The 24,965-nt window shown below is 41.6% G+C and overlaps 1 protein-coding gene across 1 annotated transcript in view; it reads right to left on the bottom strand.

Moving 5' to 3' along the window:
- Window positions 1–474: 474 nt before the first annotated feature.
- The window catches only part of LOC134223644 (histone-lysine N-methyltransferase ash1-like), a 40,845-nt gene continuing 16,354 nt past the window's right edge, over window positions 475–24,965 (bottom strand). The window contains 15 exon segments of the mRNA XM_062702831.1: window positions 475–584; window positions 587–641; window positions 643–660; window positions 1,651–1,809; window positions 1,878–3,004; window positions 3,074–3,178; window positions 3,181–4,347; window positions 4,350–7,860; window positions 7,862–7,932; window positions 7,935–8,211; window positions 8,213–8,260; window positions 8,262–8,318; window positions 8,320–9,372; window positions 9,429–9,849; window positions 22,622–22,977. Of these exon segments, the coding sequence (XP_062558815.1) occupies window positions 490–584; window positions 587–641; window positions 643–660; window positions 1,651–1,809; window positions 1,878–3,004; window positions 3,074–3,178; window positions 3,181–4,347; window positions 4,350–7,860; window positions 7,862–7,932; window positions 7,935–8,211; window positions 8,213–8,260; window positions 8,262–8,318; window positions 8,320–9,372; window positions 9,429–9,849; window positions 22,622–22,851 (8,394 nt within the window). The 5' untranslated portion in view covers window positions 22,852–22,977 and the 3' untranslated portion in view covers window positions 475–489.

Raw genomic sequence — 24,965 nt, 5'->3', positions numbered from 1 at the left:
ATTTGGGTGCAATTGTGTTAATACTTGAAAACGGATTACAACAAAACCTGGTTGAGAAAAGTGCTGCTGTCAATCTGTTTATTTTATTGTATTATCAACTACTTATACTTTGATTAACAAAATCACTTAATGCGGGTGTATCAACTCAACGACTTTAACTAGTGAAACAATCCAGTGATGAACATAAGCAATGGGAAACAAAAACAATTCGGTTTTATTTGTCCGGCAACAAAATTTTCACCTCCACGATTATGGGTCACATAAATAAATAAAATAACTTAGTATGTTCCAAGAATGATCTATACAAACATAACCTTTAAATGAATGTAAAGCATCTCCACTGTTCGATGCTCAAGTAGGCAGCTATGTACAATTGATGATGACAATGATGATGATGATGATAATGATGACAATTGCTCAGCTTGTAATCGCGGGCTTCAGTCGTGAAGCGTTTCCATTTCCGGCGCTTTTGCGCTTCTTGACCCACTCTCAAATGGCCGGGACGGGTGTGGCGTTGGCAATGGTGCGTCGTAGTCGGGCTCCACGGCCGGTAAGGAGATAGCTGATGTCAACCACCGGAAGGCTGCCGGATTGGAGTTCAGTTTGGTCATCAGGCGACTCAACACCAGTTCCAAGCGGTTTGCGCTTTTCGGCGAGGGTCTATGTAGGTGAAATTAGGAGGAAAGAATCGGTTAGTCATGGAAATTAGGACATCTGATGAGTACTTGAGGGTGGGGTAGATTTCACATGGGTTCGAGACATTCAATTACCTCTCTGTTGAAGGTAGTACTAGAGCTCCATCGGTGCTGTGGCTGTCAGGCTTTGTATATGTACACAACACAGTTCGATTTCACACATACAAATACAGGAAAAAAGGAGAGAGAACATTGAGCACCAAAACACGGTTATCACAATGGTAACTGGAGACGGTGACGGTCGATGATAACTGGATGAGTACTAAGCCAATTATTGAAGCTTGATGATATGCAATGATTTTGATGTGCGTGAGAAGTCTATTTGTAAAAATTAAATTTAAACAACTCTTCCAAAAATACCTATTGGAAAAAAGTTAAAAAGTATTGCACTGCGAGAGAACAGCAAATAGAAGGAGTGGAAGATCTAAGACCAAAAGCTTAAAGCATTTACCACGAGCTAGGCATTTGAAAGTTCTCGGAGACTTACAGCAGAAGATTATTTAAGTTATATTTGAGTCTCCATGAGAAGCCGCATATATTGAACAAACATTAAACAACCTTTGAATGCTTCATGCAAAAGTGGATGGTTTCTACCGTATGTTAGAAATCTTTCGAAAGAAAATTATGAAGCCTACCACCAGCAGCTTGCGAAACTAGATTTGGTATGCTATCAATATGCTCCCGTGGCTTTCTGAAGACACCCGAGTAATTTTCAATTTGGTTGTAGAAGCTTTCGAAAAAAAGCAAAGACGAAGCTGGAGTTTTGAAAAATTCCAGTAGAAGCACAAAAAACGTTTCCTGAGTAATGTAAGTCCCAAAAAGTGCAAACCATGTGTCCATTTCTATGTCCGAGTGATCCCTAGTGTGTGCGTGTGTGTGCGTGACATAAGCGTGCGGTTGACAGCGTTGCGATTGATGAGCGAAAAGCTGATGAGCCCCAACGAATTCGACTTACCTTCGGAGGAGGCGGCAGTAGTTGGATGATTGGCGTCATCTTCTTGGCTCCTGTGCTGGTGGGCGTCGCGGATGCAGAGGACGCCGAGTCATCCTTTTTAGCCTTTTTGCGGTTGTCTTTAGCAGCGAGCAGATGTGCCAGTGATCCCAGATCGTGAGGCTGAAAATAAGCAAAAAATTATTCAATCTGGAAAAACCAGAAATTGTCGCAATTTTATTAATACCAACCGCAAAGGTCTTGGAGATCTTCAGTTTCTGCTCGAATTTGTGGAATGCATACGATTTCATGCACACCGGGTGAGCATGGCGGGGAATTTTGGAGAACAGTCGTGCACTTTTGTCTACCCTCAGTTCACAGATGTAAACGTGTGGCTCCGAACTATCAACCGGACGACCTTTGCAGAAAGTCGTCGGATCCAGAACCCAGCAGCGTTCCATCACCAGCTCTATTGGAATCACCTCGAACAACGGAACGCGCATTACTTCATTCGGATAGAATCGCCTCGTTGGCTCGTGATACGTCTCGTGTGGCCTCAAATAATGATGACCATAGACGAATCGTCGACCTTCCTTATCTTTCCACAAGCTCTCCACTCGGAATATATCACACTCGGCGTAGTCAACCTTTCCGATGGTTTCATACGTGTGCTTCCGTTGAGGCGCATTCGGGTTCTTCGGATCCGGAGACATCGGAATATCTCTCAATACATAAACTGTATCTGTCTGACGAATTTGAAGGTTGCCACGCATTAACGATATGTAGTACTGAAAGCCTTCGTCGGTAAATTCGTTCAACGGAATCTCGTAGTTCACCTTCCTTGGCTCGCACTTTTCGCACATGTAGTTTTCAACTGCTGGATCCGCTTTCGTGCATTCTATATGTTGCCAAACCAAGCATTTGGAACATTGAATCATCAGTCCTTCGTCTTTGAACAGTCCACAAATGCACCGAATGATATCTTCTGCCTGTTCCTGTTTCTTGAACTTTCCACGCCCCTTGATCTGCTCCACCGGCTCTGGTTCCGTCTTCGGGATGAACCCTCTCAGCAACTCGTTCTGCTCACCAACGTATGCGATCAATCTGTCTACCTGTCGCTGCTTGCAGATGTAATAATGTTCTTTCAACTTCTCCGAAGCCACGCCTTCCGGTGATCCGATGCCGAAATATTTCACCGCATTACTCAACATGATTAAAAGATCTTCTTCGAAAGCTTTCGGTTGCTTATAAGATCCTTGTTCAATATTGGCCTGGATTTGCGCCAGGTCAATCGGGCGGGGAATTCTCTCATAGTACAACGGAACCTTCTTCTTCGATGGAAGGGCCAAACGATTCAGGAAAAGTTGACTTCGTTCATCTGAAATTGTGAAAAACAAAAACAAATTAAAATTGTTCACATGTAACTAAAATTTGTTGTAAAACATACCTTTTAAGCTAGCAATTTCGATGCAGATCTCCTTCAAGGCCACGGCTATTCGGGCGACCTTTTCCAGCTCCGGATCATCCTCGACAAATGCCAACCCGCGCGTCGAATGTTTCTCGGACATCGTGGCGCCGATATCTGTGACGCAAGTGAAGGTTTTCCACCCGGACCAGCTTGACCGCCGCCGACTCCTCCCAGAGCAGGGTTTCCTGTTTGCAATGAATGCTCCGGTGAGCGATCCTTCAGCTTTCGTATCTTGTTGAGGTTGCGCATCAAGAAGCAATGATGTTCAACGATTAATGCACGCTCCTTCGTCGATGGCGGTACAAAGTTTGGCAAAGGTTGACCATTGAGTTGAGTTAGCGGAGCATTCTTCTTAGCCTGTCTCTTCCTTGAGCGTGCTGCGCTTCGTGGACTGTTTTCTGTAGGAGCAGTTGTCGCATTTGTTGCTACGACTGTAGATTCTTGTTTCTTTGCCTCCAAAGCGACCGGGAGGGGCTTTACACGCTGAGACTTACCTCCTATTACACCGCGGCACTGTTCTGTACCACACATACATGGCTGACCTTCAGATGGATTGAACAGCGAAAAATTGTAATCATACGTCAGCTCTTCATAAGGTGGAATATTTCGAGATGCGAACAGTGCCATTCGGAATAAACCATTCACGGACCACTTTTGCATTTCGCAGTTTGGTGCGCAAGAATGGTTGACAAATCTACAATCGCTTCCCATCCGATGTCCGTCAATCACCAGCCCGCCAGTGAGATTCAGGCAATAGTGATGAGTGTCGTTCAAATAGATAGTTCGCATGCGCTCCTTAAACTCCTTCTCTGTCACGACTTCGCCCAGGTATTCCATAATGAACAACCCTTTGTTCACACCCTCCTTAGACCGAATCCCCCATCCTTTCTGCTCTGTCATAAATCGTTCCAAGCTCGGAGCGTACTCATGTCGCTGGATCTTTGTGTTCTTGCACCGTTCCCCACAAGGGCAGTTTTCGGGACTGCATTCCACGTACACCATCCGATTGAGGCAATCATCCTGGCAGCCGCTATCCGGCTTGCAGTTACACTGCGGATGATCTGTGGACGGATTGGGCTTCACGTCGTAGTACACATTAGTACGGATCTTTCGATAGTTCCAGCTAGCGATTGCGTGTCTAGACGTGAGCTTGCCGTTCTCCTGCAGCCACCACAAGTCATACGGTAGTTGGAAGTCCCGCTGGGTTCGTCGCAGGAATCGTTCACAGTATGCCGGCGGAGGCAACAGAGACTCGGTTGAACTTTCGGTCCATTGCGACCGGATGTCTTTCCATCGTCCTTATAACAATCAGAAAACAGACCTGCTGTAATATACTTCTTGCGTGGGACTTTCTTGTTCTTGCCATCCACCGGCGGTGAGGGAGTTTCATCCCGGAAGTAATCTGGAGGTCCCTCCTCTGCCGGCAGTGGATCGTGCTCTAAATCTTCCGTTGATAAAGCAGGCTTGATGTTGGCAAACTGCGTAACAGATTCTCGCATCTCGTACTGCTGAACATCCACCGGAACCAGTGGAACAACAACTTCTTGAGACATTGGGACCTCATCCAGCTTCTTCTGTTTCTTCGCCGGTTTCTCCATTTCGACCTTGAGCTCATCACTTTTTCCGCGCTTCATTTTCACCGGTGGAGCAGGCAAAGGCTCGGGAGGAACAGCATTAGCTCCCGCTTCTACGGTTTTCTGCTGCTCTTTACGAATTTTATCCACCACGGCATCAATTCGACTTGAGCTGCGACACTTGGGCCTATCCTTAGCCATTTCTTCTATGAATGAAGGTACGGGACTCTTCTCCTTTGAAAGCTTTCTTTCCACTGCGACCGCAGAAGCCACCGCCTTCTGATCTTTTTTGGAAATTATGATCTTTACCGGTGGAATGTCATACAGAAGTGGTGTCGGTAGCTCAACAACGGGTGGTTCCTTTGAAAAGGATTTCCTGGCAGCAGCCGAACGAGTTTCCTTGATTCGAGGAGTTTCGGAGGGTTCTGACTCTACAGGGCGCTTCGATGTATCGACGACACTCATCCGAGATCGACGTAATTTGCTCAACTGTTCTGAGAGAGTTGGCGTTACAGGGATTGGAGGAGTTTCAGCAGCAGGCGTGGGTGATGCCGTTGGCGGACGACCTCTTGGGCGGGTTGGAGTCTTGGGTGACGAGATGGGGGGAACGTCAGGCGTGGTGGACTGCTGCTGTCGGGATGGCACGATCAGGGAATGGAGTCGTTTCAGTAATGGCATCGAGTCCAAAGAATCGGAATCCTCATTGCTAATCGTACAGGGCTGCAATTTGATGACGGCATTCTTGAGCACAATTTCTTTTTCTTGAGTTAAGTTTTTCTTTAAAAGCTCGACCGGATCTAAAGCGATTGAATTGCTACGAGTACGACGTATGGGTAGAGCAGGTGGCAGGATTTGAGGTGGAATATCTTCAACCGTGGATTTACTCTTTTTAGCCGGCACGACCGTTTGCTTCTTGTTCTCCTTATCCAATATACTCTTGATAGGCTTCTCAATCTGCTTGGGTACATCCGGTGGCAGTATTGGCTCTGGGGGTTTCTCTTTGCTTTTGACGATTTTCTCCATTACCTCTTTTCTACTGATTTTCACCTGTACTATCGGTTCTTGTCGAGATTTTTTCTCCTTCGGTTTCGGTTCTTCCTTCTTCTCGAATTCACTCTTGTCTCTAGATTTTTCTCGCAAATGTCTTCGTTCCACAGCAGCCGGAGTAGATGGCAATTCTACAACAGGAGCCGCGATATTTGCTATAGGGACAGGTTGCACTAGGGCAGTCGTCGGTGCAACTACCGCAGGTACCGACACAGCAGCTGCTTTCCTTCCCCTCCCTGCTCCAGTAGCCGGAGGAGTTGTGGGACTGACAACCTCTCTACCACCCATCGGAATCTTACCTTGAAGTCGTTCCAAACTAACTACGGATAATCGAGGCCTCGTATTCCGCTCAATGAAACTGTCAGTCGGCTCGCCCTCTTTCGGTACGCGATCGCAGTTCTTTGATAGTTCTTTTTGAGAACCGGATTTTGTTGCCGCTTTCTCAGCTTCCGATGGAACGTGCTTCGTCAGATTAGATGAGTCAAATAGCTCAGGACCCACTTCAGGTTTGTTTTCCTCTTCGGAAGGTTTATCTTCAATAAGCCTCTTCTTCTTCCGCTTGACGGTTGGAAAACCGGTCCGGTTAGGTTTCTTCCGCTTCTTTTTCAGCAACAAATGTGCTCCTGTCTTCGTGAGCAATTTCTCGATAACCTTTTCGGAATTCTTTTTTCCAGTATCGTCACCTTCCATCTTTGCGATGTTGTCCTTGAGTCGTGGAGAATCGAGCAGTTCAACTTTGGCTATCAGGGAAGGGATTGATGCAGGTATCGAAAGTTCTAAATCAACGGTCGGTTCGAAGACGCCAGGTGGAGGTGCATTTACGTTAGAAGACGACGCCGTAGCCGATGCTGTAGTAGTTGTAGTGGAAGCTGACGAATGGATCACAGATGGACGAGATGGCGGCGTAGCGCGGTGGCTTGCAGCCGCCAGAATGTTATTATCTGCAAGAATTGCAGTAACCGTTGCAGTTGGTTGAATTTTTGATACCAATCCTTCCAAACGGTTCTTCTTGCGGGTGATGGCGTCGTGTTTTTTGTGCGTAACAGAAGATTCTGCCGCTGCACTGTCTGCGGTTTTTTGATCAACGGTCAAAGGCGAATCGCTGGACTTGATTTGAACAATCTCTTCAGGCACTACAGGGTCCGGTGACTTAAGAAGATGTCGCTTCTTCGGAGTTACAGCCTTGGTTGGATCTCTCACAGAAGTTGACGTTGAGGATGTTGAAGCAGCAGTTGCAGTTGCCACCCGTCCACTCACAGTAGCACAAGGATTGATCACAGTGTGACTTCTTGTGTCTTCTCTCTCTGCGCCGCTGTCACTTCCCTTAGTTGTTTGCTCGCTCATCAAGTAGTGGCGCTTCTTCAACGGTAGTTTATGATCGTCTGGACTTTGTGTTGGAACTGATTTCTTGTTTCTTCGCTTGGTGCCAACAGCAGCCGTTGACGGTGATTCAACATGCTCCGAAGCCTTCCGTTTCTTCATCGACCGTCCCTTCTGTTGATTTTTCGCCGCAGCACCTGCCAATGCAGCAGCTCCGATGCCCAAAACTCCGTCTTTGAAGTTGATTCGACATTGATTGCCAAACGATTCGCTCAACCGCTCAATCTCCACTCCCAGTTTAACGTCGGCAGAGGACTTTCCTGCCACAGAGTTGGACCGCAGCCGCTTCCGTTTTTTCTTCTTCCAAGGATGCCTCGACCCGGCTGATCTGCTGCTGCATCGACTCATCGTGCTGAGCCGTCGTTGTCGAATCGTTCCGCAGCTTTTCACCGAAACGGTATCCAGTTTATCGCTGTGGCAACTCTTTCGTCTACTGCGCTTCGAGCAAACTGATTTAGCCGGCGATGGCTTCGGAACGTCTGCGTTGGTGATTCTGGTGAGGAGGTCTTGGCTGGTTGATCGCTGGAATCGCTTGCTACATTCTTCGGAGTTCTTGATCACGTTTGCTTTAGAGAGTGGCAGTTTCCTAACTGGAGTCTTGCCATTGTCTTTGTTGCGGTTATTTCTCAGGAAAGTGGCAAATGTATTCTTGGGACCAATACTCGATCCAAAAGTATCGAGATTACCGAACTTGCTGATCGACGAGAATATTCCGCGAAAGTTATTAATTGGAAGCAAAGCATTAACACGGTTAGTTGGAGTAAGGGAGAGATGGAATGCTACTTTTATTGGTAGTTATTTTGTCCTGGGAGATTTTTGGTGCTTTACTAAAAGGGTTGTAGTATTAATCGAAGACAACGACTCCTGACTGCTGCTGCTATCCTCGCTGGTACTTCCGAGAGTAAGTCCCGCCAGCTGTAGAATGTCTTGTTCACTAACACTCGAAGATTTACTGCTCTGGTTGAAATTCTTGTTGTTCAGGTTATTGTTATTCGGCGCTAACTTCTTTCGTCGTTTCCGTCGAACCTGTTTCCGGTGCCTTGTACTGCAATCACTCCGGTAGCCGCAGCTCTTCGCTTTGACACTATAATCACTTTTATAGCCACAACTCTTTCGAGGACTTTGTGCTACAGTCGGATTTGTACCCTGAAAGACGATTTCGCCGGATGACTGCTTCCTCCACCGTAGTCACTAATGTAGCCGCTCTGTGGGGCCAATCGTTTTGCTGCAACAGATGGTAGAGTGTCCACCGTCGCTTTTGTAGCCGCTTAGCCGAGGTTCATGAAACTTCTTGCTAATGTCGATTTCCTTCCAGAGTGGATCCAAGTTATCTTCGACGGGAGGTGGTGGTATTAGTTTTTCCTTTGCTGGTCGCCCAGTTTTCTTCTTGCCACGCGGAGGATACAATACCCTCTCCGTAGCATACGTATTACGATCCAGACTGGAGAGAGTGTACTTGGTGAGTGGTGCAGTTGCTGGAGGTTTGCTGCTCATTCCGCTACTACTCGGCTCTGGTTCGGGCCGTCGCTTTTGTGCTGCGGATGGCGCAGATTTTTTCTCTGTTTTGGGAGAGCCCGTTGAACTATGTGTCGACAGGATACCCGAATCAGGAGATTCACTAACCGTAGGAGTATTCGCTTTGGTAGCGGCAGCAGCTGCAGCAACCGGATTGGCAGCTGCTTTAGGAGGCCGACCGCGTCGCTTAATCGGCAAGATAACTGCCGCTGAATCGGGTTTTGAGGTGACACCGTTAACAGAACTGCTACCCGATGCTACCGATTGAGCACCAGAGTTTGGTAAAGGAGATTCAGACTTGATTTTGTGGTGAGAGCCCGACTGGTTCGTAGAGGATCTTTCAGTAGAGTGCCCATCACTGCCTAGCATCGCCGTTTTGGCAACGAACTCCTGTAGCAGACTGGAGGTGTACTGTGGAATGGCCGACGGTGTCCCGCGAACACTGTCATTGTCCGATCCACTCTCTGCGACCCTCATGATTGCTGCATTGACCAATGCAGGCAGCTCGTTGTCTGAAGATGAACCCACGTCCGCATCCGGGTTCGCACCAGATGATGCCATTCGCGGAACAGGCGTTGCTGCTGATGGGGGAGACTTTGCCGGAGTAGATGTAGCAAACGGCGTTGAATTTGTGCCGGCTGGCGTTCGCGATTCCTGACTCTGGTCTTTGCTGTCGTTTGCGTGCTCATCGCTGCTGGAGTCTGAATCGCTGGAATCGTCACTTCCATCGCTGCTGCTACTCGTTGAAACGCTTTGATTGTTCTGTAATACACAAACCTATAGTAGCCGCTAGGCTCCATCAACTGCATCGTACTCACCTTTTTCCGTTTTATGAACTTCTGCTTCTTTTGTCCACTTCCGGATGAGCTGTTGCCCGGCTTGCCTCCGCTGTTTTGGTTGTCCGAACTAGTGCTGTCACTATCGGTGTCACTCATGTTCGAGAAGTACGACGATGTCTCCGAGCTAGATTCGCTTTTGCTATTCTTCCTAGTTTTGGTTTTCAATGGCGACGGGGTCTCAGTTTGCTGCACGGACTTGGTACCCTCGCTGACAGGCGTCGATGTTGGAGCTGGGCTTCCAGGAACTGCGGTAGGGTTGGTGGGGACCGATGCAACCCGGTTCAGCACGTCACTGGCGGATGAACTTGGCCGACCTCCTGATGGGGAGGGGGTGGCTGTGGAGTTGGATTGATTGCTCCGCGGGATGGCAATTTTCATTCGCAAACCGGCGCTATCCGAGCTGAAATGTGATAATTTTGGGGACATATATGTATGCCTCATCAGTGCTTTGTTGTGGCAGTAATTATGTATGGAATTTAATTGAGGGTGATCATCGACAGTTGATTATTAATTCCACACGTCGAGCGTGGTGGTCAATTAAGTATTGCGGTGGAAGTAATACATAATTGGTGTTGGGGTTTGTGGCTTATGACACCCTGCCGATTGATTAAAAATAAATGCGTTTGGCGATTTTTAAATTGTGTCAGCGAAATAAAGTGATTTTAGTGATCCACATTCTTTAGTAAAGTAGATAAGTCCAGAAACTGAACCGGAGTGAGAGGATAAGCAAATTTATGAAGTTAACTTATAGGTAAAATATGCTCCTACAAAATTATGAAAATTAGATCCCAATGAATAGCTGTTCCTAATTCTATTGAGAGTCTTTCGAGAACACAAATAGATGCAATAAGATAGGAATTAAATCTGATGTTCAATAATATGTATCATAATTACCCACATTTTAAAAAGGCTTGAATTTTTCGATGATTTCCTGTTATCGTGATAAATTTGGAGAAACAATAAGGCCGGAACAATAATGAGTTCCTTCTTTTATTCTGTTTGTCTATTGACAACGAAAGGGACGGGAAATAAATAACAAATGAATAAATTGATAAAATCGCAAAACTCATCTGAGAATTTCTGAGAAAGCTCAATATTTTATTATTTTTGAATAAAACTATGAATTCCCCCCCAAGGATGTTAACGATCATTCAGTAATTTGCGTTCGATCATTTAGTAGTTTGTCAATAACACATTCCAGAAGCTGAATTTCAAAATATGTAGTATGGTGGACTTCTAGTGCAAAGATTTTTCTACAACTTTGCCTAATGGTTCGTTATTAGAATTCAACTAATAACGGAGTTAGAGCGCTAGTTGCAGTAACTTAAACTAAATGATTGGAATTTTGTTATCATTTTAGTCTAAGTTACTGAAACTATAGCTATAACTCCGTTACTAATGGAATTCAAACAACGAACCATTAGGCAGAGTTGTAGAAAAACCTTCGCACTTAGAAGTCCACCAAACAAATAATTTGAAATTCAGCTTCTGGAATGTGTTATTGACAAAGTACTAAATGATCGAAGGCAAATTACTGAATGATCGTTAACATCCTTGTTCCCTTTATTAATGTAATAAAGCCGCAAAAATCAAAGGCGGTGGAGACAAACAAAGAAAAGATAATTTGTTTTGACCTAATACTATTAATATATATAGTAATAGTATTATTAAAACACATAAAACAAGAAGATGATTAGAATATGAGGAATCAACTAAACCATCTTTAACATTACTGGTTGAACCACGTAAAGCTAAAAGATGTCAAATATTTGCCGTTTTTACTATGGTAACTATTTATTCTATCCTAAGGCTGTTACAAATATTTAATTAACTTTTTGTCCTACTGGTCTCCGAAAGGTCAAGAGGGAGGGGGGGGGGGTATGATAAAAAATAAATATTGAAATGAAAAAAATTAAAAAAAAACTCCTCGGATTTGTTTGCACAAAATATTATTTTTTGGGAAAAAAATCCGAGGGGAGGGGAGAAAAAATAGATTTTAAATAATTGTATCGGCCTAATTGGAGTCACAAACCCTAACAAGGGAGCACTGGAACTCTAGGCAGAAATTACTAACATCAAAAGTTTTCAACCAAGACCATTATAAAATCAGCCTGCAAAATGTGAACTTTTTGTTTTTAACTTACTGTTTTAAAGTGGTCGCATGTTCTTACTCATATTCGAATATTGTAAAATGTTGTTATTCTAAAAATAGCGAAATAATTTGGACCGGAGTTCTATGAAATCAAGACAAAATTTTCAAAACGACTTATCTGCTTTTGTAAACAAAACTTCCAACGACGATTTGACGAATCACAGTAAGCTCTCCCGCAAACCAACACCATCAATAGGTAGGTGAAGGATTCCGCTACCTATTGATGGTGTTGGTTTGCGGGAGAGCTATCAGATTCGTCAAATCGTCGTTGGAAGTTTTGTCTACAAAAGCAGATAAGTCGTTTTGAAAATTTTGTCTTGAAAAAAAAAAGCAGATATATAGAAGCATTTTATATTCATTGTTTGTGATGAAAAACGAAATTGTTTAATCGCAAAAGCCAATATGAAACCTTTATGTATTCAAAAGCTTCATGTTAGTTTTAACAATGTTCAATTCCAGTGAAATGGTTCCGATTCATCACTTTTTCCATCTTCTTCTTCTTCTATGGCTTTATGTTCGCACTTCTTGCCCTGCTGTCAACTCAGTATTCTATTAGCATTTCCTCAGATATTATTTGAAAGCTTTTATATAAGACTATACATATAAGTAATTTTCCATATTCATCGCCAATCAAAATCGCCAATCTAATGGCCAAATGCCACTAGGTCGAACAATCCATTAAGCCGAAATTCATTTGGCTAAACGGGTCATATGGCCGAATAGCTCATTTGACTTCTCACTTCTCACTTTTCAATCATCCTAATTTATTTCTTATTTCTAATAGCGGAAAGTGAGAAATGAGAAGGAAGAAATAATGGGTGAGCAGCAAGGTGTCTAAAAGGTCTAAAAGGTAAAAGGTTTCACCTTTTACAGTGAGAAGGGAAGAGTGAAAAATGGGAAGTGAGAAGTGAGACGTCTTTTTTTCATTCATTTCTCACTTCTCTCGGTGGAAAATGATGAGCTAAAAAGGAGCTGGAGTGTGGAGAAAAGGAGTGTGAAGTGAGAATTCTCACTTCTCACTGTGAAAAGTGAGAAGTGAGAAGTGAGACGTTTCACTTTACACTACTCACTTTTCACAGTGAGAAGTGAGAAATAAAGAGTGTGCTGTAAGATGTGGTATGCCTCACATTTCACCCATCATTACTCACTTCTCATTTTACAATTTGTATTTCTCTTCCGAACTTCTCACTATTTGCAGTGAGAAGTAAGAAATTAGTAATGATGACTGACAAGGAAGGCGTCCCACTTCTCACTTCTTACGATGATAGTTTAGAAGAAATAAGGAGTAAGAAGTAAGACGTCTCACTTCCCATTTCGTAACTCTCATTATCGCAGTGAGAAGTGAGACCTCTAACTTTTAGCATTGAGAAGGGAGAAATGATTTGGACATAACAACCCCCCCCCCCTCCAGAGACAAAATTTTTAGAAGGATTTTTTTTTCGACAAAAAATGCTCAGGAAACCCTCCCAGACCAATTTTCTGGCTACGCCACTGATTCGGCTGTATGACCCTTTTAGTCAATTGACTTTCGGCTAAATGGTAGGGCAGGAGGCTCGGTTGTGGGCACCCTTTTTAATATTGTCCATAACTTTGGTTCCAGTTGGTATTATGTCTACATTTTTATACTAATGGAAAACTAGACGTACAACCTTACTGCTAGAGAAGAAATTGGTTTGATTTCATCTATTTGAAACATTTTATTGTCAATTTCGCAAATTCGATATTTTTGGACATTTTGGTTTTGTGATTTGGTTGTAAGCAACCTTAAAAATCCGGCTAATAATGAAGAATAACAAATGAAATCCACCCAGTTTCAGAGAAAAAGAGTATTTTATTAGTTTTAATCAAGGACGGAAATCTTCGTTTTACTATCAGTTGCATCGATGCTCAGTAGGCAGCTTCATCATAGATTCGTGTTTGTTTTGATCAGACGCTCGGCGATGCAGGCACGAACATCTCGCAGCATGCTGTCAAACTTCCATACCAAATTTACCGCCCGATCTTCAATAGCCGATTGATAATCGAGCGCAAAAAATGAATATCTACCGGGGCTGAAATGAATATTTTGAATTGCGGTTAATTTGCACCGATAAATGATGATTATTTTAGTTTATATACTAAACAAATGCATATATTTTAGAAATCTGACTTCAAAATGTTGAATCAATGCACCGCAGTATGAAATGATATTCATATTTTGAGATTTCAAATTGAATATCAATGTGCCAAGCTGAAGATTCATTTTGACACCGCACAAAACAACGCTGACACCGAGAGTCGACGCTTGCTGCTGTTCGTGCGCATGCCGTCCTATTCATTCGCACATTCAAATTCGGGAAGGACTAGCTACTTGATTGCGTGTTCAATGTCAGCTGTTTGAGTGTAGTTGAACTGACTTTTTCTGTCCCTGGTTTTAATTGTCATAAAACAATATAAAACCTAGAATTATCAGCCATAATCAGTGATGATGCCTTTCTCGTGCATTGAAGAAGGTAACAAAAACAATCACTTAAGAAAGGTCAGAAATGGCACTGTATGAAATTGGATTTAACCTTTTCCATCAATTTACATATATTGCATTCTTTTATATACATCGCAGGAAAAACAAAAAATAATTTCGCGTTTTTCTTCTCAAATAGGGGTTTCTATGAAAATTAACGATAATTTGTCAACAACTTCGGAAAGCAATGTCTAAAAGGTCCAATTTTAAATGACAAACAATAAGACTGAATTCCCCGTCAAATGCATCTTGTTGTATGTAGATCGGTCAACGCTTAGTTCTAAAAAGCGCATATACAATGGTTAGATGCGCCCAAAAAGCAAACAAATAATAAAGCTTATTATTACAATAGATTATGACAGAATAATTCGAAGAAAATGCATAAAAACAGCATAAAAATAAGTTTGTTGATATGTTTGCTGATAAACTCAGTGATATTGAACGATTTGTCAATAAAAAGAGGGTGCCCATAACCGAATCAACAAAGGGGCCCACAACCGAATTTAGCAGCGTTTCAGGGAAGTGATGTCGAGCAGAAAATGTTAATGGCAATCGTTATTGAACCACATAATAGACTTAATTTACCGTATGAATACGAATTAGAACTCACTTTTCAATTCAATCAGACCATTTTCATAAAGACACTTTGAAAAAGGTCAAACAAAATTTTAGTGTTAATTTTTATGTAGGGGAAAAGACGGCTTTGGCTTTGGCACAAAACATCGTGTTTCGATAGCAAATGAATGACAGATGTCAGAATAACAGCATCTGCTTTCTGTCGAAAGATACGTGGGGGTGTCCACAACCGAACCACCTATATCCCTATATTCGGCCAAACTTTCAGCCTACTGGCTTTCGGCCGAATGGTATTCTTAGTGCTGGGAAAATTATACAAAATAATGCCAATGAAATTTTACAACACTGATATCAATCTTCAAAAAGACGGTCAAAACCACTTCTTCAAGGTAATTCAAATTGCATACTTGGGTCACGGGATGTGAAAAGAAAATTGGACGATGATGTAAAAATTGATTTGAGTCATTTTAGTCGAGTGTATCTTATGTTTGCAGCCAATGCAAGTTGAGCATGTTGTAGGCTGACCAGATCATTTCTATGATAAACCAAATCCCATTTCTTTGAAATAAGTGTAAAAAAAGCTAGGGGTTGTATTCAAGACACAACCGCTCGACGTAAACAACGTAAAACCAAATATAGTACACTGAACCAATCATTCTGCTCAATATAGAGAAGGAACCATCCCATAGACACTACTACGTGCTACCACCCAGCTTTAGCAGCTCCTCCCACTCTGTGAGGGTGTGAGGACTCCACTGTCTAGCAGCTAGACGAGATTCCAACGGGAATCCATTGGCTGTTGCGAAGGATTCCGAAGAGAGATTCCGATGGGAATCTTTTTCAAATGGCGACTTTTATTCCTCAGGGATTCCGACGAGAACCGTTCAGGGATTCCGACGGGAATCCTGTTGGGATGCAGACATGAATCCTTTGAGGATTCCGATGGGAGTCCGGCTGGAATTCTTTAGAGATATCATCAGGAATGCTTTATTGATTTCGACTGGAAACCTTTCGGGATTCCGACGTAAATACTTTAGGGATTCCGACGGAAATCCTTTAGGAATTTCGACGGATATCTTTTCGATATTACAACAGGATTTTTTTTAAGGAATCCAACAGGAATTCTTTAAAGATTCCGAAGGCAGAGTTGGGCGGAGGTATTCTAGGAAGATTCAGTGGAGTAATTTCAAGACGATTTGCTAAAGAATCTCCAGGAGACTTTGCTGGAGAAGTTACAGGAGGAAGAAATTTCAGGAAGATTTTCTGTTAAAACTTCAGGAAAATAAGCTGGAAGAACTCCAGGAGGAATTGGTGGAGGAAATCCCAGAGGATTTGGTGGAGGAACTGCAGGAGGGCTATGTAGAGAAAGTCCAGGAGGATGAGGTGGAGAAACTCCAGGAGGGTTGCTGAAAGAACTTGGCAAAAGAACTTCAGGAGGGTTTAGCAGAGGAATTCCTGGGGGATTTGCTGGTGGAGCTTCAGTAGTATTTGCTTAAGTGGACTCCAAGAAAATTTGATAGAGGAACTCCAGGAGGAAATGGTGGAGGAACCCCAGGAGGATTATGTGAAGAAACTTCATGCTTTTCAGGAGGGTTTACTGGAGGAACTTTAGGAGGGTTTGCTGAAGGAACTTCAGGAATATTCACCTAAGGATCTCCAGGAGGATTTGGTGGTGGAACTCCCAAGAGGATTAGAAACTTCATGCTTTGTAGGAGGGTTTACTGGAGGAACTCTAGGAGGATTCGCTTGGTTTGGTTTGTTGAAAAGACTTCAGGAGGATTTAGTGGAGAAATACCAGGAGTATTTACTGGACGAACTTCTGAAGGATTTTGTGTAGGTACTGTTGGAACTCTAGGGGAATTTGCTGGAAGAACTGTACGGGGATTTGTTGAGGGAACTTCAGGAGGATTTGTTAAAGGAACTCCAGCCATATTTAGTGGACTAATTCCGAAAGGCAGTTCTAAAGGATCTCCTAGAGAGCTTGCTGAAAGAATTCTAGGAGGATTTGCTGGAAAAACTTGAGGAGAATATGCTGGAGGGACTCCAGGAGTATTTGCTTAAGGATTTCCAAAGGGGTTTACTGAGGGAACTCCAGAAGTGTTTGCTAAAGGATATCCAGGACGATTAAGTGGAGAAACTTAATGCTTTGCAGTAGGGTTTTCTAGAGGAACTCAAGGAATATTTGCTTAAGGATCTCCAAAAGGGTTTACTGAGGGAACTCCAAAAGGATTTGCTGAACGAACTCCAAGATGAGTTCTTGTTGGAACTTCTGGAGTATTTGCTGTAAGAACTTAAGAAGCAATTGCTTCAAACCCTCCTGGAGTTTCTTCACCAAATCCAAAGGAGGATTTGTTGGAGAAATTCCAGGAGGATTTGCTGCAGAAATACCACAAGGATTTGCTGGAGAAACTCAAGTAAGATTTATTGGAGAAATCCTGTAGTAACTGCAGGAGGAACTCCAGGAGGATTTCTGAACGAACTTCTAGAGGATTCGCTGGAGGAACTCCAGGAAGATTTGTTAAAGGAACTACAGGAGGATTTTCTAATGGAACAGCAGGAAGATTTGCTAAAGGAACTCCAGGAGAATTTGAAGAAACTACTGAATGGTTTGCTAATGGAATTCAAGAAGGATTTGTTATAGAAACTCAAGGAAGATTCACTGGAAGAAATCCCGAAGTAACTGCAGGAGGAACTCTTAAAGTATTTCTAGAGGAATACCAAGAAGATTTGCTGATGGTAAATACTCCATGAGGATTTGCTACCGGAACTCAAGCAGGATTGGCTGGAGGAACTCCAGGAGAATGACCTGAAAAACTGCAAGATGCTTTTCTAAAGAAACTTCATGAAGGTTTTCTGGCGGAACTCCAAGAGGTATGGATTACCGGAAGATTTTTTGGGGGAGATCCGGAAGGATTTGCGAATATAAAATGCAGGAGGAACTCCACAAAAATGTGCTGAAGGTAATAAATGATGATTAGCTGAAAGAACTTCGTTTTCTGGCGGAACTCCAAAAGAATCCAAGGAATTCCAAGACGGACCCGTAAAAAGCTATTCACTTCAATTTGTTTCTAGTTTGTTTTTTTTAGACCGCGTCAAAACAAAAACATCAAATTTAAAACATCACCGGTGAAAATGACAAAAATTTGCTCTATTTTTGGCGGTCTATATTTTTAAAACTGTCATAAAATTAGACCAAAAAAATAGAGCAGCGGTGAAAACGTCCTAAGTGGAGAGAAATACACAGGCCGCTCCTGCCACGTACCCGTCGTTCGGTGGTGCTCTGCCACAACCTGGACAAGCATTTGCATTCCCCCCACCTGCGGTTGCGATGAATTAGGTCTTTTAAGTTAATCATCCCTTGAATTCATTCTTATCTCATATAATTATTTTAATGACACCATCTAATCCATAGAACAAGTGTGATTACTTGCTTTTAGCTGTGAACATGATACAAAACTTGGAGCTTCTGATTTTAGGCGAGAGTGTTTGCCTCTCTGTGCGGAGATGTTCGGGTGATACTTCGGTTTTTAATAGGGACTACAATATTTCGTGAGAAATTCTTGTAAGTTCTCGTAGGAGTTCAAAATTTCTGTAATTGTTACCCCAGTAGACAAACAGAACTCAATAATATAAAATGTTGATAAGATAGCAAAATGAGATATTGACGTGATTGATCTACACTCATTGCTTATAAACTCCTTCATACGGGAGTTTGGCAGAAGGAAGGTCGTGCGATTTATGCCATCACAAATATTGCCCTCCGTTTGCTTTCAAATCGACTTCTATAAAACATTCTTCATGCCTGCCGTATCCTAACGGAACTATCAAATCTATACTTACGCCTCTAACTCTATCATGAACATGTTTCTCTAAGTTTGGAACATGATAATAGCATTTCCATATCCGCGTTTCAATATTTTTTTAAATATATGTCTACTGAACAAATCATTTAGTAAATTAAGTGTTATGATGTGTCATATACATTTGTAAAATAAGTAGTTGAATGCAAAGTAGTAGCTAAATAACTAAAATTGAATATACAAATATATCGCCAACGAACACGTTTATTGGTCGCTTTCATATTTCAACAAGAAAAAAAAACATTTTATTATGTTTTGTCGTCAATTATTGGTAGTGACCGCAACCAGGTGGCACCACCCTGTCTTAAAAAATGTTTTCTCTATCTCTCTTCCTCCCCAACTCATTGGTGTCTTCAATATCGAGTAAGGAAGAGTTCACTGCATTCAAAGTGTGCATTAATGTTGATAAACACACCGAACCTCATGAAAATAATTTTTATTTATGTTTTAGCATCAGCATCATTTATGTTATCCAGAAACAAATCTCTTAGTCTTTTAAATATTTCTCCCTTAACAATGTATCCGAATGAATTAAATGACATGTAAAATTACATGGCTCAGAAAATGCCAGAATGTATAATAACGCCTAATCTTACGATAATTATCGCGTTCCATTTATGTGTATTATAGTTGGCTGAAATTTACATGTTTATTTCTAACTGTTCAGGTCCAATATTTTTTGACTTTATATAGTTACGCCAACTAATGACAAATTCTAGGGGGGGCTAACTTGTATTACCATTTCTATTTTTGCAGCCATAGCACAAACCGTTTTTCATTTTCGATCGACCCTGAAGTACACTGTTCGCCTAACAGACATCCATGGATAACTTCAACATTTAAACTGATGTTCATCGACGGTCAGCCCTCACTTAAAAAGTCTAGATTCCCAAAAAACTTGATACGTTCAGAAAAGAATATGTGTTGCATTCCATGATAATGGAATAAAGATTCGACAGTCGACACTGATCTTAAACAGCTTTATTGATTTGGTTCGAACCAAGATTAGGTTATGTGTTAAATATTGGGTAAATTAGTTTAACTCTGACTCTGCCCACTATCCACCACCAGTTGAACTGCGCCAAAAACATGCCGTCACCAACAATATTCGATACAGACGACCGCCGCGGTACGACCTAGAGCAACTGAAGCAACCTGATGTCGCCACTGCATACGCGCAGCATCTCGAGGTAGCTTTGCCGGAAGAGGGTGAGCTCGTTGGGGCCCCTCTTGAGGACTGCTGGAATACATATGGAGATGAGTGTTCGACTGCAATATCTGTAATTATGTTGGTATATTCGGCTGTGTAGTCCAAGAACTCGGTCAAAACGATTATTTTATGTTCGTCCCTACGTTTCGGCACTGATTAGCTCCATATTCAGGGGATGATTCATGAATTTCGTTCTACGTTAAATGTCCTTTCTAAGCTGATTGTCTATAGTGTTTTTGGTAGTTGATTCTACGTCATATTTTACATTGATTATATATTTATTAAGGTGCACTGGGGCAAATAAGGCCCAGTATGGCATGTTTTCGAAGCTATATGAAAGCGCACACTAAATCTTATGGTCCGCTGCTAAGATTGATTCACCACTTTCACATTGCAATTGTGTAATTCATTCATCAACAAAAGCCTCGGCCACGTCCTTACAAATCGGTGGAGGGGGTGATAACACGTATTTTAGGTGATCTGTGCTATATGAAAACGTGAACGGGCTTGTCAGTCTGACAGTATGAGAAGCAAGTGATGAGATGAGATTGCCGTATTTAGCTGTAGATCTTTATTTCCAACCTTCTTCTGCTTTTGGTGCGTGGAATTGAGTGTAGAAGGACGGATCACGCATTATCATCCAGCAAATCTGACGCCGTGAGACTGATTTTTTTTAGCAGTATATCTTGGAAACTTGAAGAGTTTTTTTTAATGACTGCTACCAGCAATCGTAATGCTCACTCATTCTCACGAGCAGAAGATGCTCACTCTCGCATATTTTCGCCGAAAAATCATTTTGACAGAAAAAGGGCCTGGAGAGAGATTACTGTTTTTTCCTCACTGTCAGGTCGCGAAAATCTACAAGAAGACTTTCAAAAAATGTTATCGAATATCCTGGTATTTATGTTCGTTTAGCTTGCTTGCGGATTATACTGATGCTTAATGGCAGGCAGAGAAATTGAATATCGGGAACGTAAGTTAGCAGTTCTTAAATGAATTGCTGTTTAAAAAAGATTGAAAATGGTGCAGACATCAAGAATTAATTCAATTTAATGATTTTATTTTGATGAATTTACATTGATAGAAAGGAGACAATATAATGAAGAATATGCTCAGTTAGATTTTCCAATCATTATACCGGAATTTCTGGTTACGATATCCAGTTCTTCATTCCGTTGATCAGTAAGAAATTGGTTGCCAATATTAAAAGCTTTTCAAAAAAATAACCCGCAAACTCTCGAAAAAGTTTAGTTCGAAATTGAAACTTGCAAAAACCCGGTTTTGATATTATGTACCAAGAATGTTTTAGAGTTTCAAGACCCGAAAATACGATCCTGTTTTTACATACGTACAAACATAAACCTTGATATCCACTTTGAAGGCAAAATGGCACTGATAGGTGAATGAGACTCCTTCTTTACATGCATTTCAATGCATTGTAAGAATCCTCATCAACCGCAACTTGTTGCAAGCGGATCGGTTTAAGATGAATGTCAGAAAAGAGTGATAGTTTATAGGCTTTTTTTTTGCATAATGTATTTAGGCCATAACATTAGAGCCCGTAGTTCGATCCGGCCAATTTCCAATAGGAGACAATGGGAAAAAAATCTCCGCAATTTTCTGCGATCAATACGATTAAGGATAAATGCCTGTGCTTCCACAAAACAGTTTTTTTTTAAGCGAACATTTAATTTGTTTGCTAAAACAGATAGGCACTGTATTAAGCATTTTTCAACAAGTTTAATTTTGTATCCACATTATGCTTATGAAGTCTTTATTACTTCTGTCTCTCTGTACCGTGTACCACGAAGCTCTGGTCATCCGAAAGATGTTCCCTGACCAACCAAAATCTAGCGCGACGCCACGCAAAACCGTTTTCAACGTCAAACGCCCGGATGAGCAGCTGAAATAAACTAAAGTCAAATTTCTACCCGTTCCGCCCTTTATTAAGTAATTTTTAACCTTTAATCGCTATGACTATTATGGTATATATCCATCCTAACTAACTGTTAAGATAAGATGATATGCATTGTAAAAATATCATTCTTGAGAATTGTGGCTCCGCAAAGTGTCACACACGACTGAGCCTACTGGTTAACTGGTTAAAAAAAGTCATAATTAATAACGTGAACTTAGAACGGTGTGCAAACTGGCGACTAAAAAAACGGTTACGATCTTGTAAAAAAACTAAACTTTCTGAATCATCATAAAATGGACCCAAACATGCGGATTAGACTGTTACTCAATAGATGGATATTTTATTTCATTGTATTAAAACTATTTTAGTAGTTTAAAAAACATTTTGAGAATTTGTGTTTGCTTCGATTATATGGAAAATTCGATTGCATCGAAAAAGTCCATATAATCGAGGTATACCTGTACTACTATGAATTTTTATTATGACTATCTAAACTCATAAATTCAACCCCAAAGGCGAAAAGAGCAGAACTATATATATCACCATGGATCAATTGGCTATTAAACCTGGAGACTTGACCAAATGTACAGATTACAACACATTTTCCGAAGATGTTATTTTTCTAGCCGTATGCTGCTAACTATAATTGCTGCTGCAAGATTCTGTTCCTACCGATTAACAAACCACCTATATTGATTTTTTAACAGAAAATACTTTGTAGCCATAACATTGAGGGGTGTATAGAAAATTGTGAATCTTGTACCGGCTGATTAGATGCAGTGATCAGTAAAATCCCTGTTGCATACAAGATTTTAATAAAGCGATATGAAATGGAAAATATATAAATGCATCATCATGCATTTATCAGTAATTGAATATGCATCTATGATATTGATTGAAGACATAACAACTACTGTACAGAAAACGATAGGTACTCCTCCCTGAAGTCAACCTACCTCATAACACTGAACTGCTGCTGCTGGTGTTGTTGCGGCGGGTCCTTTTTGTCGGTGCTCTGCTTGCTGCTGGTCTTGCTCGTCGATGCCGCCGACGACGAATCGGAATCGGACGACGAGTCAGACCCATCGTCCGAGTCCGACGATGAGGTCGAAGACGACGACGACGACAGCGGTGACTTGCCGGGTGGTTTCGATTCCACCGGCGGCGTGCTTTTTACCGTCGTCATCCTCCTGCCCGGTTGTTAGTTGCCGGGGTGTGCTGCTGTTCGATTGGGGTCTATCGACGGGACCGCCTTTGATCCGACCCCCTTCTACGCACACCGGTAATGGGATTGTGCGATATTCAAATTGTTCTGGAAATGAAGTGGAAAATGAAAAAAGGGGGAAATAAGTTTTTTTTTGTTTTTTTTGCAACGTATGTGGAGTTCGAATGTAGTTGAGGAATAGGGAGAAGATAAAAAACGAAACGCGAAAATGCAGTTATCCTCGGGAGTGAATTGCAATTCAGCATAAACAAAATTAAAATGTATATATCTCACATAATCACTTATTGATATGATAGTCCTATAATATTAAACTCAAAATATTGAAAACATAATTGATATGATATGGCGCTTTGATTCCTATGATAAGTTATACTATCGGTGAATCATAAGCAATTCTTATTCTAATCTTTTATCAAGCCAATCTTGTTGTGGACATTTTGAGAATCCTCAAAATATTAAGAACGTTTCAACCAATAAAATAAAATCGTAGGTTTGCATGCCGCATGCCTTCCTAACTTTTCATCACAGACGAAGCTATAGCCTCTTAATGCATTTAGTTATACGAGAAGGATGAAATGCAAACGAAATTTAACATGAGAGTAGGCAACTGAAAAGGAAACACAGCGTTTATAATCCTGCATAAAGGAAGTTGTATTCGCGTAGGAGCAACCCCTACTTGCAAAACCAACAGGTAGGAAGGCAGACAGACAGCGATGGCCTAAGCAAAAGGTGCATTTTTATCGGGCTGACATCAAACAGCTGAATCTTGAGTTTTTTGTTCGTTGCGCTGTTTCATATTAGGCATGGAAGGCGAATGGGCTTAATTTTTGCTGATGGTCTGGCTTTCACACCATCTTGTTGGTAACTACGTTACATGCCATTTGCAACGAAGCGATATTAACGTTTATGAAAAAAGTTAGGGCTTTTCGTCTGAGCAAGCCGGTGTTTGAAAGTAAAAAATAAAATAAAGTTATTTTCTTTGTGTAAGTTTAAATAACTGACTAAATTAGGTTCTCTCTTTGATGCATTTGAACGTTTTAATGAGATGGCTATTTATAATTCAAATCCATTCGAGGTAAATTTACCGGCTTGGTCTTCATGAGTTCCAAGTTTGGATGTATTCTGAATAATGTTTATAGATAACAGGACTAAATTATAAATTATTGAGACGGATTTAAGAAGTGCTGTCCAGTTAGATTCTCTCCATTTCGGTTGAGAATCTAAATTTAATCAACGTCAGCGTAATTCAGGCAGTTACTGCTGTATAGTGGCTCAAAACATTCGCGTAATGAGGTGATTGGTTTTCAAATACATCTTCATCAGAATTTGAAACGACACGTGCAATCACCCTTAGCTATTCTTATCGTTAAAGCTGCCCTGAATGTATAAACCCATGTTCCATGACACAACAAATTGTTATCGGTTTCAACCCAGGTTTCAACATCCTTGAATTCGAAAGGATTTCAACCGAAAAGAGGTTCACACCCGACCTATTCATTCTAATAGAGAAGCCAAAGCATTAAACCAAAGCTCCGCTTTGATTTATGACGTCGCCCTATTCGGTGCTATAAATTATCACACATTCAAGCAACGCTGACAAGTGAGCTCCGAGAGCATCCTTTGGCTTTGGAAAAACTTATTAAAGCGTATACACAACATCCAACAAGTAGCTGATTCTTATAAGATTTCTGGCTGGTTCATTTTCTTAGGGAAGACAGAAACTTCCACTTGTTGAGAAGGGACGCACAATAGCCGGTCATTAATCAAGCATCTAATTCTTGCTCTTACCTGGCGGACCCATATTTCATTATTTTGCAGACTTTTACCTGCCACGTGATGAAGCCGACTAAATGCTGGTGTTTTACTTACGCTGTGACTTTCTCAATTTTTGTTTTGCCTGCTTTTTTATCACTTATAAAGGTTGTTGCCATTAAGTTGGGAGATAATGCGACGAAAGTCTCTGAAAGGATTCAATTTGGGTGAGAACCTGAAGGCTAGACAACAGGCAGTCGTTACTTTTTGGGATGTTACGTATTAGAAAGATTATGGCCTGGTAGTTTTTTTGTTGGGACTGG

Source organism: Armigeres subalbatus, chromosome 3 (genome assembly GCF_024139115.2).
Source record: "Armigeres subalbatus isolate Guangzhou_Male chromosome 3, GZ_Asu_2, whole genome shotgun sequence".
NCBI classification, from domain to species: domain Eukaryota; kingdom Metazoa; phylum Arthropoda; class Insecta; order Diptera; family Culicidae; genus Armigeres; species Armigeres subalbatus.
The sequence above is the reverse complement of the archived record's forward strand: the minus strand, read 5'-3'. Positions and strand labels throughout refer to the sequence as shown.